Source organism: Hirsutella rhossiliensis (assembly GCF_020360975.1).
Source record: "Hirsutella rhossiliensis strain HR02 chromosome Unknown scaffold00009, whole genome shotgun sequence".
In the NCBI taxonomy this organism is placed as follows: Eukaryota; Fungi; Ascomycota; class Sordariomycetes; order Hypocreales; family Ophiocordycipitaceae; genus Hirsutella; species Hirsutella rhossiliensis.
The window spans coordinates 3178721-3196356 of NW_025408675.1; the positions used below are offsets into that span (position 1 = coordinate 3178721).

General features: G+C 57.1%; 6 protein-coding genes across 6 annotated transcripts; 2 read left to right on the forward strand and 4 right to left on the reverse strand.

Moving 5' to 3' along the window:
• Positions 1-452: 452 nt before the first annotated feature.
• Positions 453-680, forward strand: HRG_08292 (uncharacterized protein; the record flags this gene model as incomplete). The annotated part of the gene is made up of 1 exon (XM_044866763.1): positions 453-680. One exon carries the CDS (start codon positions 453-455, stop codon positions 678-680), a length of 228 nt encoding a protein of 75 aa, XP_044718652.1.
• Positions 681-2425: 1745 nt separating this feature from the next.
• HRG_08293 (uncharacterized protein) lies at positions 2426-5102 on the reverse strand (the record flags this gene model as incomplete). The annotated part of the gene is made up of 2 exons (XM_044866764.1): positions 2426-3993; positions 4064-5102. The coding sequence occupies 2 exons, from the start codon at positions 5100-5102 to the stop codon at positions 2426-2428; spliced, it is 2607 nt and encodes an 868-aa protein (XP_044718653.1).
• Positions 5103-8250: 3148 nt separating this feature from the next.
• HRG_08294 (peroxidase domain-containing protein) lies at positions 8251-10589 on the reverse strand (the record flags this gene model as incomplete). The annotated part of the gene is made up of 2 exons (XM_044866765.1): positions 8251-10200; positions 10257-10589. 2 exons carry the CDS (start codon positions 10587-10589, stop codon positions 8251-8253), a joined length of 2283 nt encoding a protein of 760 aa, XP_044718654.1.
• A 716-nt stretch (positions 10590-11305) lies between these two features.
• Positions 11306-12304, reverse strand: HRG_08295 (uncharacterized protein; the record flags this gene model as incomplete). The annotated part of the gene is made up of 2 exons (XM_044866766.1): positions 11306-11585; positions 11646-12304. 2 exons carry the CDS (start codon positions 12302-12304, stop codon positions 11306-11308), a joined length of 939 nt encoding a protein of 312 aa, XP_044718655.1.
• Positions 12305-13486: 1182 nt separating this feature from the next.
• Positions 13487-15229, reverse strand: HRG_08296 (major facilitator superfamily domain-containing protein; the record flags this gene model as incomplete). The annotated part of the gene is made up of 2 exons (XM_044866767.1): positions 13487-13997; positions 14061-15229. 2 exons carry the CDS (start codon positions 15227-15229, stop codon positions 13487-13489), a joined length of 1680 nt encoding a protein of 559 aa, XP_044718656.1.
• Positions 15230-16800: 1571 nt separating this feature from the next.
• HRG_08297 (uncharacterized protein) lies at positions 16801-17322 on the forward strand (the record flags this gene model as incomplete). The annotated part of the gene is made up of 1 exon (XM_044866768.1): positions 16801-17322. The coding sequence occupies one exon, from the start codon at positions 16801-16803 to the stop codon at positions 17320-17322; it is 522 nt and encodes a 173-aa protein (XP_044718657.1).
• Positions 17323-17636: the final 314 nt, after the last annotated feature.

The window sequence follows — 17636 nt, forward strand, 5'->3', positions numbered from 1 at the left end:
TCGGGCATATCGACTGATGCGAGTCCTACCGCCACCATGTCTCCGTCGGGCTCTCACGTGTCAGACTCTTCTTCTCTCATGTACGGCCAAGAGCACCACCTGGCCCGGCTCGGTCCTGGATCAGGTCTCCGTCGAGCACCTGCGTGGAGGCGACTACAATCGCATTGTTGGTTTGACGCGGCAGCGCTCCGATGCTCATCCCGACTCCGAGACGCAGTACCTCTTGCGCATCCCTCGCTTCGACGCGGCTCAGGTCGACGACGGCGTGGCTGTCCAGCAATTCATCCATCGATACATCTCATCCCCGCCCCGGACGTCGTGGCCTTGGACGAGACGGAGCACCCGAGACCTCCTTGATCTCGTCTTACCCGAGCCTAAGCCACGAGTACAAAATGCCGATTTGCTCGAGAATTCGGCGCCGTCTTCAACCAGATCTGCCCGTACAGAGCAGCATGGCCGGCAAGCTGGTCCTGCCGGCGCACCGCAAAGACCTCGAGACGCCCCTTCGCCTCGCGCCTTGGGTCCATGTACCGGAGGATCCCAAGCTCGTCCGGCCCTGCAGCGTCTCCACACGGTCCGAATCCGCCTGCGAGCTGCTTACCGCCCTCTTCCTCGCCCGCAAGGCAGAAGAGATGCACAACTGTCCCACAGCCGACATCATACTCTCATCCCGGGACTAGCTTTGCCAGATGACACGGGAGCTCATACCAGTGGCTGGTTGGGTGACCGGGATTATTCGATTGCCCACTTGGAGATCTCGCTCCCCGCAACATTCTCGTCAACCCAACTGCCGATGCGCAGCAACCCGTCATTTCCGTAATTCTCATCTGGGACAGTGCCGTTCTTGCCCAGAGCTTCATGTCGTACGCCGCGACCCCCCTCCTCCCCGTGGATCTGGGCTTGGAAAGACGACGAGCACGACGAGCGGAAAGCCAACGACGTCCCACTGACTCCAGAAGGGCGACAGCTCAAGGCATGTTCTGAAAAGGCTGCGGGGCAAGACTACCCTCCGCTAACTTACGAGCCCGCGTACCGGTTGGTGAGGCGCTTTGTTTTGTTCGCGTAGAAGGCGCGGTACAGCCATGAGGACACAGAGGCCGAGGTCATGCTTCAGGGATGGACTGAACTGTATCAAATGGCGAAAGAGTCGCGTTGACGCACACTGTGCTTCATGGCTGCAAGGCGGTCGGCTACAGGAAGCAATCGCCTTTGGTCACTTCCTATCAACATATCCCTCATAATTCGTCTACACGGAGTGATGTTCTTGTGCCCCTTTCTCCTGATCCAGGTGCTCTCGCTCCTTAGCAAGCGGGATAAAAAAAGAGATGCCAGCTACGAATATGAGTGCCTGTACGAGTTGTGAGGGACGGCCTAGAAGAGAAGCCCCTGATCTCTGTGTATCCGATTCGCCAACCGGTCTACTCTGCACACAGGCTTGCTTTTCCCTTTAGCCAACGATCCAGACTATGACGCGACTTCGTCTCCGGCCACACTGCTCATACGAACCGGCACGCGGCCGAGGGAGGATCGGTAGCCATGGCATTCAATGGAAGCAAATAGCTTGACATGGATCCATGGGGGTACAGAGCATTCCTCCTGTATCTTCGCGGCAAGCCCCGCCGGCAGGCGGATCTCTGCTCTGTACAAACTTGCATATTGACGCGGGCCAACTTCAAGGCGGTTTGCGTGCTTCGACATGCATGACACGCCATCAACAGCGGCTCATTTTCCCGTCACCGTGGACGTAGTGTTGTCCAAGGTGACTTCCTGCTGGACAGAGTCCGACCGAGCGTATTGCGGGGCAAGCAATATTGAAACTTACGCGTGAGGTGGATTGGTTTGACCACCTTGCCTCTGCAACGGTGACGTCCGCGTTGATTATATGAAACATGGCATGCAAGGCATGGTATCCTCGTCCACCTTCTGACACTTCGTCCGAACCGCCAGCTTTGAGCCGGAAACACAAAAGTCCGAACATAATAATAAGAGTGGGTGTACGTCAAGTCATCGCTTCCCAAAGAGGACAAAGACAACTGTCGTGCTTATAAGCAGTTTGATTTTTGCACGACGCATCAGACGCTTTACACCACCCACAAACGGATTCCCTTGAAAAATGAAGGCTTCGCCAAGTGTGAAAATTTTCTTGTAGCCGCAGCGAGTAAGGATCAAGTAATGATTTGAAGGGCAAAACTTTTCACATTGGTCGTTTGAGCGTATCTATCTACACGTCAAATATGTACAAAACATCATGCTGCGCACTACTTGGACTCTCGTATAAACAATGATTATTATTATTAGGTGGTTCTATTCTGAACAAAAGAAACCATGCTAAACGGAAGGCATATTCACTATACGGAGTATATCCCTCAGAGTACATGATGATGATACTTTTTGCCAACTATTATCCACCGTTCAAAGCTTGCTCTTAACAAGCCACGATCCAGGCAGCAGCGGCAATGACGACGTAGGCGATAGCCGAAGTCGACCGAGCAGCGCCTCCAGAGACATTGACCGTGGGAGGCTCAGTGTCGGTGTTGCCGGGCTTGCTAGGAGCCTCCGGCACGCCGGGGACGACAGGCTTGGCGGGGGCCTCAGGCTGGCCGGGGGTTCCAGGCTGGCCAGGGGTCCCAGGCTGACCGGGAGTTCCAGGCTGGCCAGGGTGGACAAACTTGCCCTGGGTCTCCGGCTTGCCAGGCACAGGATAGGCCGGAGCAGCTGGCTGACCGGGAGCCTCAGGCTGGCCATGGATCTCGGGCTTGCCGGGGACGGGGTAGACGGGAGCCGGGGGCTGGCCGGGGATCTCAGGCTTGCCGGGCACGGGATAGACCGGAGGGACACCCTTCTCGTGGGTCTCGGGCTTGCCGGGGATGGGGTAGACGGGAGCCGGAGGCTGGCCGGGGATCTCAGGCTTGCCGGGCACGGGATAGACCGGAGGGACACCCTTCTCGTGGGTCTCGGGCTTGCCGGGGATGGGGTAGACGGGAGCCGGAGGCTGGCCGGGGATCTCAGGCTTGCCGGGCACGGGATAGACCGGAGGGACACCCTTCTCGTGGGTCTCGGGCTTGCCGGGGATGGGGTAGACGGGAGCCGGGGGCTGGCCGGGGATCTTAGGCTTGCCGGGCACGGGATAGACCGGAGTGATACCCTTCTCGTGAGTCTCGGGCTTGCCGGGGATAGGGTAGACGGGAGCCGGGGGCTGGCCGGGGATCTCAGGCTTGCCGGGCACGGGGTAGACCGGAGGGACACCCTTCTCGTGGGTCTCGGGCTTGCCGGGGATGGGGTAGACGGGAGCCGGAGGCTGGCCGGGGATCTCAGGCTTGCCGGGCACGGGATAGACCGGAGGGACACCCTTCTCGTGGGTCTCGGGCTTGCCGGGGATGGGGTAGACGGGAGCCGGGGGCTGGCCGGGGATCTCAGGCTTGCCGGGCACGGGATAGACCGGAGGGACACCCTTCTCGTGGGTCTCGGGCTTGCCGGGGATGGGGTAGACGGGAGCCGGGGGCTGGCCGGGGATCTTAGGCTTGCCGGGCACGGGATAGACCGGAGTGATACCCTTCTCGTGAGTCTCGGGCTTGCCGGGGATAGGGTAGACGGGAGCCGGGGGCTGGCCGGGGATCTCAGGCTTGCCGGGCACGGGGTAGACCGGAGGGACACCCTTCTCGTGGGTCTCGGGCTTGCCGGGGATGGGGTAGACGGGAGCCGGAGGCTGGCCGGGGATCTCAGGCTTGCCGGGCACGGGGTAGACCGGAGGGACACCCTTCTCGTGGGTCCCGGGCTTGCCGGGGATGGGGTAGACGGGAGCCGGAGGCTGGCCGGGGATCTCAGGCTTGCCGGGCACGGGATAGACCGGAGGGACACCCTTCTCGTGGGTCTCGGGCTTGCCAGGGACGGGATATTCGGGAGCCGGGGGCTGGCCGGGGTGGACGGCAACAACAGGATAGTTGGGCGAAGGCGGATGGGGAGGATATACGACACCCGGACGAGGACCGCAGTCTAGGGGAGAAGGTTGTTTTAGCAATCTTGACTCGTTCTCTGTGTATGTGAGAAGGTTTGGAAAACTCACTCAGGCAAGGGACAGGAGTAGGAAGGCTGCAACGGGCCGGGAAGGTGACGCAGTTGTCGCTTCCCGTGGTGATGCGCTCGTGCTGGCAAGGCTTGAGGTAGTTGGCCCCATAAGCCGGCAGAGTGGTGCAGCCGACCGGAATGGTGATGCAGTCGTCAAGGCCCGTGGTAATCTTCTCAGCGTGGCAAGCAGTCGGGACCGGGCGAACCGGCAGGGTCGTGTCCACCGTGATGGTAAGGGTGGTGTCGCCGGGGTGGTGAGGACGCCTGGTATAGGTTGGGACGTCCTGCGTCCAAGACTGCGGGGGATACGGCGGCGAGCTGTAGGTCCACTCATGGTGATGGGGATGCTTGGAAGTCCACGGGGGAGGGGGCGGCGGGCCATAAGTCGACGTTTCAGGAGGCGGCGGTGGGCCATAAGTCGACGTGGGAGGCGGCGGCGGCCCGTAGTTCGACGTGTCAGGAGGCGGCGGTGGGCCGTAGGTCGACGTGTCAGGGGGCGGCGGGGGACCGTAGTTCGATGGGTCAGGAGGTGGCGGCTGGTTGTAACTAGAGTACGGGCGCGGCTTGTGGTTCGGCTTGTGGTTCGGCTTGGGGCTCGGCGTCGGCGGTGGCCTAGGCGGGGCCGACGATGTATACGGCGGAGGAAGGCCCGAGGTCGAGCCGTACGCCCCAGTTGGCTCGTCGGCATAAGGATCCGAAGACGATTCCTCATCGAACTGGCGCTTGCGGTACTTGAAAGCGCCGCCGCACTTCCTCTTCACGACCCTCTCGAGCTTGGAGGCGGTAGCGCCATTGAATCCGTAGGCCTCGGAGATCTCGCTGATGGCGAGGTCGTCCTGGACGCCGCCCGACTTGAGAGCAGTGCCGCAGAGCAAGCCAAGCTTCTTCTGGCTGAGATGGTCAAGGTCCGCCTCGGAGAGAGAGCCGAGCTTCTCGAGGAGCTGCTCGACGTTGGCGGACCGAGAGGCGTGGGAGTTGTAGTTTTCGGCCGCTGAGGCAGCGGCCCCGAGAACGAGCGGCGCAACGAGGAAGCGCATGTTGATTAGAGTAACAGAAAACGATTGGAAAAACGAGTGTTGAGCTATAGACAGGTGGCGGACTGGTGAGCTTGTCCGATGCCCCTTCAAATCTGTCGAGGGCGACTTGGATGCTTCTTATGTACAGCGGCGATTCGCGCCAAAGGTAGGTGTTGCGGGTAGAGATTAAACATGGCTCCGGATCCGGCTGCGGTTGCCGTAGATTCAACTTGCGGAATAGTCGACCTTGATCGTCGCCGCACGCCGTTCCATGCCTGTTTGGACGAGAGCGGCGAAATATCACTGTGAGCCGCATCGCCCGAGCACGCCGTCGACGCTGGAATCCTCTTACCGCCGTCTTCAACCAGGCAAGCTCATGAAACAAGCATCCCGTCGCCGGTCAACGGGCGGGCCCCCATCGTCGATCCGCTAGAGTCCGATTCCGTATCGCACGCAGAGACGAGCTTTCCCATAGACCTGACTTGGCCAGCGCTTGCAAAATCAGAGCAATGAGAAAGAGAAAATGAAGACAACATGCCAGCTAGCAATGTTAGCAACCCGACGCAACCGTCGCCTGGCCTACCGCTCGCCCCTTGCTACTGTCTCAGTATCTCATGGGAAGACCATCAATTGTTTGACGGACAGCAGACAGAGGTCGACTTTTCCGCGAAAACTGCTCCTCATGTTATGGCATTATAGTCCGTTAGCATTTGTCTTCCGATGCTTTCATTTTCTAGGTTCTATTATTCTTTTAATCACCGTCGTGGCTGATGTAGTCTCCAAGCCTCAGAGGCACGCACCCGGCGTCCGGGGGCATCTCCAAGTTATCCCATGTGCGCGTCATCACAGTGCACTAGACAGTCTACATGTCTCGGAAATCTTCCCTAGCCGCCGTGTCTTTCTATCTCCAAGTCTGTACATCCCCGGGAAGGTTCCTGGGCGAGCTGAACCCGGGAATAGCAGTTTGGAATGGATAAAGGGCTAGGAGGGCAACCAGGCCATGCTGTTCTTGGGCACTGCGACACAGCATTCTTGGGTGGCGCTCCTTCAGTTAGTCAAAATTAAGGTTAAACAAGACAATAGAGCGGACGCGAGAGCCTCGACGCGGATTATTTTGCCTTTTCACATCCGTTCTGTTTGCATCGTAGCCGAGTTCCTGGGGAGTGGACGAACTCAAATGGAATTTTGAACCTTTCCCATCTATACTGGCGGCGAGTTTACTCAATGGTCTGTACGTTTGTAGACAGACAATGAAAGTCAATTGCGAGTTTCTCTCCTTTTGGCCAGGCCATGCAGCTGCGAGTGCGACCAAGCTGTGTACGTCTAGCAATGCCCTTTTTCGCAGGCAGTGATTCGCCCTTTCGCTTCCTGACGCCTGGAAACCGTCAACGATGTGGGCTCTGGGACAGCTGGCAGGATGCGGATTCCCGTTCTCGGTTGAACAGGCCAAGGGGGGCATCTAGTACTTACACGCCCTTTTGGATTTACGTTGTTCATGCCAGTGGTCCGTATAGAGACGGTCCCCCGGCCGACTCTGCTCGCAAATTTTCATCTCACCGTCGACCCACGAAGTCCTGAAGCCGTCCGCAAAGACGGAGCAGAGCAAAATGACGTAGACAAGTAACCAGAGTACAATAGCCGGGATGTGAATCACGTTCGGCCACTAGGGAATAGAACGCAAACAAGACGAATGGAAAGTCGCCGAAATCAGCACGGCCATGGCAACGTTCCCGTCAATCATGGGCACCCAGTTCATGTGCCAGGGAAGCCACAGCGTGCGCCTGGAAAACGTGGCATACTGCGCCAAAGCCTTACGAATGCAGCTCGGGTGAGAAAGCCGGTCCTACACAAAAAACGCTTCTACCTTTTTGATTTAGGCCGCATGTTCTCAGACACCGACCGCCAACCGGACCCAATTTGGCAGCCCATGGACTCCTGCATCAGGCAATCACATGGAGACCTGCAAGCCCGGATCACTGTTTCCGTCAGCAGTATGCGTACATTGCGCGAGCTCAAGAACGGCGAATCGGAAGGCGGAGCCGATGCTGGTCGGTCTGTTCTAGTTTGTCTCGGCTCTTTATTAGTGCACGCATGCCGAGCTCGACGCATTGCTGCTAGCCAGAGTACGAGGTGACTCTTGGCTTCCTCTTCCGACTGCTTCCAGCTCTTCTCAACTTCTCGAGTCTGGCGAGCTAGCACTTGTGCAGTCCGACTTTCGAAGCTTGCACGTATAGCACTCGGGGGGCTCGGACTGACTGGATCGACGGTGAATAGCTGCGGGGTGCGGACGAAAGCTTCGGTAGGGAAGAGCTCTATGCGTGCTCAAAGGCTTCTCCAGGACCATGGCTCGCTGTATCAGGTGCGGTCTGCTGTCTGCATTTGCTTGAATTTCAGAGGCGATTGGAGCCAGGATAAACCGTGTGAGAATCTCAGGGAATTCGGCTGAATACTTACATATCATAGTTCAAGCCCATGGGCTCTCAAACAATTAAATTGTTGAATATCTGAACTATGCTTGGCCTCTCGGCGAGCTCGGTCGTTGCCGTCGTTATCAGCTCCTTGGCGAAGAACCGATGTCGTGGCCAGCACCTACAATATTCAAGAGCATGAACTTCCAAACCTCTGCCCCGTTTCCTCAAATATTGGCAGCTTCAAACAATCAAAAATGGTTAAAATGCGGGTTTTATAAGTTTGAAAATCAACATTTCTTCGCTTGCTTCTCTTGCGAGTCCTCCAGACCCTTGCATATCGCTGTCATTACCATTTCTAGAACATACTCGCAAATCTGCTACTCAGTCAGAGAGACTTTGAGCATCAAGTTTAAGAATGTTCAATAAATGGGCTGTTGTTATTGTAGCCACGTGCGGCAACTCGAGCCCCCGAGGTGCAGCGAGCCACGCCTCCTCCATTCCTAGTCGCTCCCTTGCTCGAGTCAAGAGGGTCATTACAAGTGTGAGACAAGCCACCTACGACCGGCGCAGCAATAAAAGCCCTTGCTGGGGACCAGGTCATAATTGAGACTAGAGTAGCACGCGTTCGACATTGAAGTAGAAAAGCCAGTTTGCTTTGACCACGTGGGCCGCGTGCTTTGCAGATAAATACATACACTTCAGCTTTGATTGTACTTGTCAATCTTGGAATCGATTGAACCCCCAACAGTGCAGGGGGGTTAGAGACGGCTGGCCCGGGTTTCCTTCTTGTTCAAGTCAAAGCGGTCCAAGGTCATGACCTTGTCCCACGCAGCGACAAAGTCCTGGATGAATTTCTGGCCGCCGTCTGAGCTGCCGTAGACCTCGGAGACGGCGCGCAGCTCGGCGTGAGACCCAAACACAAGATCAACGCGGGTGGCCGTCCACTTCTTCTCGCCGGTCTTGCGGTCGAAGCCTTGGAAGCGCTCGTTGTCGGATCCGGTGGGCTTCCACTGGGTGTTCGTATTGAGGAGGTTGACAAAGAAGTCGTTGGTCAGGACGCCGGGGCGGCTCGTGAAGACACCATGAGCTGAGCCGTCGTAGTTTGTGTTGAGGACACGGAGCCCGCCCACCAGCACCGTCATCTCCGGGGCAGTGAGCGTTAGCAAGTTTGCCCTGTCGACGAGGAAGTTCTCCGTCTTGACACGAGACGTCGACTGGCCGTAGTTGCGGAAGCCGTCGGCGTAAGGCTCCAGGTGGCGTTGGGTCTCAACATCCGTCTGCTCCTGCGAGGCGTCCATGCGGCCGGGAGTGAAGGGGACGACGATGTTGAAGCCGGCGTCCCGCGCTGCCTTTTCGACGGCGACACAGCCGGCCAAGACGATGAGATCGGCGAGCGAGACCTTCTTCTTGCCCCCGCTCTGCGAGTCGTTGAACTTCTTCTGGATGGTTTGCAGGTGCTTGACAACCTCGGCCACCTGTGGCGGGTTGTTGACGGTCCAGTCCTTTTGGGGCGCCAGGCGGATGCGGGCACCGTTTGCACCGCCGCGCTTGTCGCCGCCGCGGAACGTGGACGCCGCGGCCCATGCGACAGACGCAAACTTGGACAGGCCTACGTTGGACGCAAGAATGTCCTTTTTGAGGGCCGCAATGTCGTCGTCTTCGACAAGGGCGTGGTCGACGGCAGGGATGGGGTCCTGCCAGAGGAGCTCCTCCTTGGGCACCTCGGGGCCGAGATAGCGGACGAGCGGGCCCATGTCGCGGTGCGTCAGCTTGAACCAGGCGCGGGCAAAGGCGTCGGCGAACTGATCCGGGTTCTCGAGGAAGCGGCGCGCGATCTTCTCATACTGGGGGTCGAGGCGAAGCGAGAGATCCGTCGTCAGCATCGTCGGCAGGTGTTTCTTGGACGGGTCGTAGGCATCGGGGATGATGGGCTCGGCGTTCTTGGCGACCCATTGGTGGGCGCCCGCCGGGCTCTTTGTGAGTTCCCATTCAAACTTGAAGAGGTACTCGAGGTAGCTGTTGCTCCACTTGGTGGGCGTCTTGGTCCAGATCACCTCGAGCCCGCTGGTGATGGTGTCCGGGCCCTTGCCGGAGCCGAGGGCGTTGGTCCAGCCAAGGCCCTGCTGCTCGATGTCGGCCGCCTCGGGCTCCTTGCCGACGTTACTCGAGGGGCCGGCGCCGTGCGTCTTGCCGAACGAGTGTCCCCCGGCGATGAGGGCGACCGTCTCCTCGTCGTTCATGGCCATGCGGCCAAAGGTGATGCGGATGTCCTTGGCGGCGGCGACGGGGTCTGGATTGCCGTCCGGGCCTTCGGGGTTGACGTAGATGAGGCCCATGTGAGCAGCGGCGAGCGGGGACTCGAGCTGCTGCGAGTGTGTCTTGACATGAGGGTCTTGGTCTGAGACGAGGGCCCCGTGCTTGGATAGGCCGTCGTGGCCCTCGGAGTAGCGCGCGTCGTTGCCCAGCCAGGTCGTCTCGGCGCCCCAGTAGACGGCCTGGTCGGCCTCCCAGGTGTCGGGACGGCCGCCGGCGAAGCCAAACGTCTTGAAGCCCATGGACTCGAGGGCCACGTTTCCGGTGAGGATCATGAGGTCGGCCCACGAAATGCGGTTGCCGTACTTTTGCTTGATGGGCCACAGCAGGCGCCGGGCCTTGTCGAGGCTGACGTTGTCGGGCCAGCTGTTGAGGGGGGCAAAGCGCTGCTGACCCTGTGTCCGCCGCGTCAGCGTCTGCGTCAGCTGGCTGGCTTGTTCAGGGCCCTCACCTGTCCGCCGCCGCCACGGCCGTCAAAGACGCGGTAGGTCCCGGCGCTGTGCCAGGCCATGCGGATGAAGAGGCCGCCGTAGTGGCCAAAGTCGGCCGGCCACCAGTCCTGCGAGTCGGTCATGAGGGCATTGAGGTCCTTCTTGAGCGCGGCGTAGTCGAGGCTCTTGAAGGCGGCGGCATAGTCGAAGTCGCCGCCGAGCGGGTTGGACGCGGCCGAGTGCTGGCGCAGGATGTCGAGCTTGAGCGTCTCGGGCCACCAGTCGGTGTTTGTCGTGCCGCCGCCGCCCACGTTCATCTGCCGGCGGAGCGGGCACTTGGTTTCGTCTGCCATCTTGTCCGGTCTTGTTGCCTTGTGGATGCTGCTGTTGCTGTGCTTCGGTTTGCAAGGAGGAAGAGGCGGCGACTCTGGCTGGACATGAACGATGGATGACGGAACCACATCCCCGCCCGCGTTTTATGGTTGCCGTACTGTACAGTACATACTTGCGCAACCCCTCCCCCTCCCCTCCCCCTCCCGCTTGCTTTGGCCGAAACCCCGCACCTGCCTGCCGACGAATGGCTTTGCAGGCATTACATGACCTGTTCGGCAGTCTTTACCGAGCCGGGCTCTTTCGGCATCTCACGGGCGCCCACGGGTCGTTTCATGGATGGACAGACAGGACGCTGCGACTGGCGTTGTCTCGTATTTCTGCAACGCCCGGCGGCAGGCCGATGAAGACACCTTCTATGTCTACCGTATGTACGGGATGCCGTCCTCCCTCTATCATCTTCTCCTCCCCGCCTCTCTCCTCTCTCCTCCCCGCCTCTCTCCTCTCTCCTCCCCCCTCCCTCGTCTCCGCATGCTACCAGTGCCCCCTCATATATACTGTACCGTGGGTCACTATACCACCCACGTATTAAATGGGGGCGTCTTGAACTAAAGCTAGGATGACATTTGAAATTCTTCAGATACTTTTCCGGACTGCAGTGCCAAGGTGCTTTGAAATACAAAAGTCCCACACGTGTCCGACCGTCGGGACATGTGCGCCCGGGCCGCATCTTGTCCGCCTACCCCTGTACTGCCTGTACTTGGGCTTGAGGAGCTTTTGGAGCCGGTGATGACTGAGCTTGCTCTCCCCACTGCACCTGCGCCTTGCCTGGGAAGCTGCTGTTGTTGGAGCTGATGCTCGGAGGTTGGCTGTTGGACACATAGTCGTCGCTAATGTCGGCAATCAACGACGTACGCCTCTGGAAATCCTTCATGACGTCCAGGTCGGCGAAGCCAAGCACGAGCATCATGAGAAGGGAGAGATCCGAAACCGAGCAGCTCGTAATCATGTCATTGGGGCTGTCAATCCACGTTAGCAATGTCCAGCTCGTCCATGGTGCAAGAGAAGGTTCCACTTACCGGCTCAGGCTTCCCTTGAGGCGTTGCGAGACGTAGTGGTTGAGCGCGGCAACACCGAGGATCAGGGCGACGTAGATGCCCACGGCTCCCGTCACGCCGGCCTCGTGGATGGCGACGACAGCAGAGATGGGAATGCACAGGGCGTAGACGGACGCGTAAGAGTGCTTCCGCATGATGCCAGACTGGTGGACGATGAATACGCCGACACGCGCATAGATGAAGCTGTTGACGAGCTTTGCTCCTGCACGGTATATGGCCACATCCTGAAGCACGTAGGCCAGAACGGTGGCTACCGGGCGGTAGATTGCTGCGGCCTGGTACGTCGGGCGTGTCGTCGACGGGTCTCCTCGGCGCAATGAACGCGTCAAGAGGAGACCAAACCAGGCCCAGACCAACGTGAGGCACACGTCAAAGGCGTTGGGCAGCACGTGTCCGTCATGCTTGGCCGCTCGTATTTGGTATCTCGTGATTTCGGTGAGGCCGGTGACGATGTGCAGAGGCAGGTGGTAGCTCGACGTCTTCTTGAACTTTTGATTGTACACGGGTGCACTCAGACGAGAATAGGTTCCCAGCACAACAGCATACAGCGTGCCATAGAATGCGAGCTCTTGTATATATCTATTATGCACGACGCTGTAGATGGAGTCGGTGAGACGCATGGTGAATTGTGGTCTAAAGGACAATGGCTCGGACACGCTGTTGTCGGGGGCGCTCAAAAGACCAAGTAAAGACGACGAGGTTGAGGTTCCATCAAATGGTAACGGACGGCTTTCGACAGCGGGAAGTGCGCTGTCTTGGGTTATCTATGCTTGCCCGGGGTAAACTCTGTCTTTCTACCCAAGGTTTATTACGCCTCCTGATCCGTCAAGCGTTCGTCCCAAAGTGGCTCGGGCGGCTTGTCGGATCCGACATCAGCCGAGACGAAAACATCGAGTCCGGCAGCTAGACAATATGAGTAGTTGCTCGTTCCGTGGCGCCCGTTATACGATTGCTCGATTCCTTGCGCTAAAGCAGTATAGCGCGTTGAGTTTGCTGAATTCAGCGGTAGGGTTTTGATCATAAGGGGGCGACGCCGAACGAGTTGGCGGAAACTAATAGAAGGGCTCGATCTGGCATGTGTGCATTTAACTTCGATGGCGAACAGATGGCGTGGTCAGAGGCAAGGGAACGGTTGCGTGTGGTCAATTAGGCCTTTAGCTTATGCCTTGGCCGCTGTCTCTGAGCTCCTGGGGCAGTCTAGCCTTGAGCGTCAGACATCTCATTCTTGCCAAACCGGAAGGGCCTTCTAACGCTTGCCTCTTCCCTTGTTTGCCGTATGATCCAAACAAGTGGCCTTTCCCGGCGTCACCCACGAGCGGCAACAAAGGCGAATTCTGGGCCACCCCTGGATGAAATACAATTAGTGCAGCCCGTCAGGCAGCAACTCACACCAAAAATAATCAAATAAAGAGCTTTCCGGCTATGAAAAAACTCGTAGAAGTCATGTTAAGGCAGTAGACTGTGGCAGGGGCAGACATCGACTGCATATAGATCGGGCGACGGGTTTCAATGTCAAGAGTCATTTGTGGTTTTTCATGTAGACGAGGCATATGCATAAGTGAAGAATATATAGGTCAACGGAAGCAGAGGGTTTGTCAAGACTGGCAAAAGGAGAAATTTGGTCCAGAGGGTGTCCTGGGAGGTAGGCGCGGCACAGGGAGTGTACTGAGGTATGTCATAAGGCGCAGACGGTTCAAGACCAGCACGTGATGATGATTGATGTTTTGTGCTTCTTTCAGATTGATATACTGTCTATTGCTTCTATGGTGTCCCCAGAGCACCGTTATAGTCGTAATAACGCATCAAGCGCTCACCGGCCATTCGGTTGGAGAGTTAAAGCTGTTATAGCTGTACCTGTTCTCATGGGACTCCCCTCCCGGGATCCCCTGGAGACTGTACATAGATTTTGCATAAGCCTCGTAGGCTGTCATGACCGCCAGTTCTTCCACCTCGCCTCTGTTGATGGACTCGGACTGTTGGTTGGCTGCTTGAGGCTTTGTGGGGGCAAACTTGCTGCGCTCGCGAATCTGTTTCCCATATTTCTTGAATAGAAACGGGATGATGGCCAGGAGAGCAGCCACACCTCCAATGAGGCTTCCTCCTCCACCAACTCCTAGAGCCTTGAACATCTGGACGGTGAAAAGAGGCGCCGCGGCGCCGCATGCCGACCGTACAATCGTGTTTGCAGCAATGGCGGAGGCAGCGAACAAGAGATAGGTGTCGACGATGTAGTTGAGGAAGCTGACAAAGACCAGCAGCAGTGAAAAGGAAAGCAAAGTGCCGGAAAGTGTAGGCACGATCCAGTGGATTGAACTAGAGGAAGCAGAGCCGTTAGCATTTCCCGGTCGTTGGGTCGTTGGGCGTTGTCCCACATACTTGAACTCGCCCGTCCAGGCAAACCAAAACATGGATACGGAGAAGCCAATGCCGCCAATCATGGCAAGCCCAAGTCGATCTTCGGGCACAAAGTCGGCCATCGTGGCGTCGCCTCGTTTGATTTTGTTGCCACGCTTCTTGGTATCGATCACGATGATGCCGCTGGCAATGATGCATCCGACAATCGTCCCCAGCAGCGGTAGCTCACTAACACCGGGCTTCCATCCGCGCTTGAGCCGGAAGATGATGGGGTAGATTTCGAATAGCATATACATCAAGGTATACACCACCGACAGATATATAGCGCAGAAGAAAGAAATCGGGTCAAACAGGATGATCCAAGGGCGAGTCAGGTCAATCTTGAGAATCCTAGAGAGTGATCGATCGGTATCGTCAGCCGGAGCCTTGGCGGCCTCGTAACCGGGGATCTTGGCTTCTCGGATGCGTCGCGCCCTCGCACGTAGGATCGTGGGCGCGTGTGTTTCGGGGAGCAGGAACATAAGCAGGCCAGTTGCGCCGCCGAGAATCATGAGCACGTAGAAGACCCATTGCCAGTCCTTTTCTAGTTGAAGGAAGCCGCCAACAATGGGACCCAGGGCGGACCCTGCCCAGAGGGTCGCTGCGAAGGCTGCCATGGCTGTTCCTCGCTCAATGGGATTCCATAGATCTGCAAGGACACCCGGTGCATTACTCAGGGGTGCCGAGACGAGAGTGCCTGTGAAGAGTCTGCCAACCAGCAAGCTGCCATAATTGGGGGCAAAGGCGCAGAGAAAGTTGAAGAGGAGATACAGCGTAAAGGTGGCGTAGAAAATCCATCGCCGGCCGTAGAATTCGCTGAGTGGTGCGAAGAACAGGGGACCCGCGCAATACCCCAACAGGAAGAGCGTAACGGTAAGCCCAGCCGCAGTGAGTGAGACGTGGAAGGATTCGACAACGGATTCAAAGGCGCCGCTGATGGCGCTGGATGCGAAAGTTGCGTTCAAGACAAGTAGAATGGTGACGCTGGTGATGAGCCAACGGCGCGGCGTAGGCCAGTTCTGAGGATTGTCCGGGTCGTTGGGCGCGAAGTCAACATAGCCATCGTCGTTCAAGTAGGGTGCGGTTCCGTGAGACTCTATCTGCGGGCCTTTGGCTTCTGACACGGTCGCCTCGTGTTTTGCGTACACCATTGTGAATCTGTGCTGAGCTGCCGTGTGTCGACGAGCCCAAAGATGGTATCGACAGGCAGTTTCGCTGGATTGTCGCAATTTGCATTCCTCGGTTTAATGCCGAGAGGTCTCGAACGGTTTAATGGCGAGGGGTCTCGAAGCCGCTCTTTGTATCCTCGACAGCCAAGGCAAACGCCACCTTGAACTCCGGACTACTCCTGCTGAATGTCCAGGTGTGCCTCAAGTACTACACCAGAGCCAGTGGGCAACTTCAAGGGTCCAGGCAAACTTATACGCTGCAGCCGTCCACCATACACTAGGACTTTGCCTCCGTCCCCGTGGGCCGATATACAGCAGGACCGGGCCTGAGCACTAGACGCAAAGAAATACGCGAAAATGATTGGGCGCATTTGCCACACCGAGCCAATGAGACTAGCCTTGTCGAAACTCTTCATTGAGGTGGGATAGAATGAAAAAGGCCATGTCCAGTGGCCAGGGCTCGAGGAGTGGTGTTATCGGTGGCGCGACAGGAAAAGGCTCAGCACCACCGTAGCCGAAAAGCCTCCGGCGTTCCTGGTTACTGCTCGCTCCACAACGACCTTCCGAGTCCCCGGGTGCTGCATTCGTCGGCAGTACGGGCTTCGCTTCCGGGAACCGGGGAGCGGCACGGGTTAGCGGCAAACGATCTGGCCAGAGCTCCAACTTCCAGGACCGCGAGGGTGCCGTTTCCGGAAACGAGCTGTTACGCTCTCAACCGTGTCGGTCCGACGTGACAACGTTTGGGGCATGGCCTAAGGAAAGCCATCCGGATTTCAGTCGTATCCTTGGCGCAAGCCAATCTACTCGGTAGTTGCCTGCCAATAATGTGTACCCTGGTTCATCCTGTGACGTAACTCCCTACATGAAGCCATCAGCTTTATAAGATTATTTTCAGACAAGGACATGGCCATTCTCGCCATCAAGGTCCTGACTTTAAACGTATTTCCTCTAATTCCCGCGATGTATCTCCGGAAGGAGGAAAATGAGAGCAACGGATTGGAAATGAACTTGTAAATACATGCAGTGGAAGCTCCTATTCATTCGCTTCCAGCTGCCACCTGGAATTAACTTTTAAGTTCTTCCCCGGCTCATTCCTGCTGATTGCGAGCTGTTTCATGCATCAACGCCACGCCGTCGAACTCAACTCTTCGTGCTGTCTTACCATTCTGAGTGATCTCAATACTTCACGTATCGCTTTGCAACGTTAAACTCTGTCGGGTCAAATAAAGCTGTTGGATTGAGGCCCCTGCGTTTCCCTTTCACGCGGGAGGTGCATATTATTGTAACAATACGAATGCCCTGGCCATGATGTCCAGGTCGAACAGACCACTCGCCTGCTTGAATAGGCCTTGACTAAATAGTAGATGCCTCTGCCTAATGAGTAAACAAAAAGGTGGGGAGGTGTGGCTGGTCAAGGCGTACAGTATTATTAGCGCCGATACCGCACAATCAGGTGACTGTAGAAATTTACTCCGTACCTCCATCAACAACCTACCAATATCACCAAATTGAAGCTATTCACATCGCGATTTCTGCTGCAAGCACCCCAAGCTATGGAGTCTCTTTTGAACCGTACCTTTCCCTCTTTTCAAGCAGCACAGGCTGCTTGTGATACGGTCGCACGAACGAACGGCTATGCCCTCAGTGTGGCGGCAAAGAAACCCAATGCAGCCGAACCCTCCTACGTCTACCTTCGCTGCTCCAAGGGCCGGAAATACGTAGACCGCGGCAATGAGGCCATCGCCAACCGCCGCAAGTCAAGCACACAGATGACCGCATGCCCCTTTCGTCTAATCTTGAAGCTAGACCGGCTCCAGATCAGCTGGGCAGTCTCATGCCCTCGAGACTCCCACAACCACCCCTTTATTGAGGAAATGGCACATGCCAAGTACAAGGGGGAGGTCATATCAACGCACCTCCATGAGATCATCCAGCTATACAATAATGGCTTAAGACCTGTTTCTATTACAGCACATCTTCGGGCACGCTCCCAGGAAGACCCTGCGTTAGCAGGCGTTACAGCCAAGCAGATAAACAACGCCCTGGCCCGGCATCGTCGAGATCAGCTCGCTTGAATACCATGAAGCCTAAGAGGTAGCAATCGCTTTGGGTCATTCAAGGACACTACGGGCTTGCCAGGCAAGGGACGCTTCATTCGCAGTAGCACGCTGCGTGATTGTGGCAACTCGGTCTCCGCGTCATCTCTTTGTGGAATACAAGCAAAGATCACGAGTGCGATGAAGGGCTGGGTGGTACTTCCATGGCCCCTTGACTGTCACTGGCTCGAGCATCGTGTTTTAGCGAGGGACTGACATTTGGGGAAATCGTTCCGCTCGCTTAGTGATAAAAAGCATCACATATGCAGATTGTGCTTGTAGGCTGGAGGAAC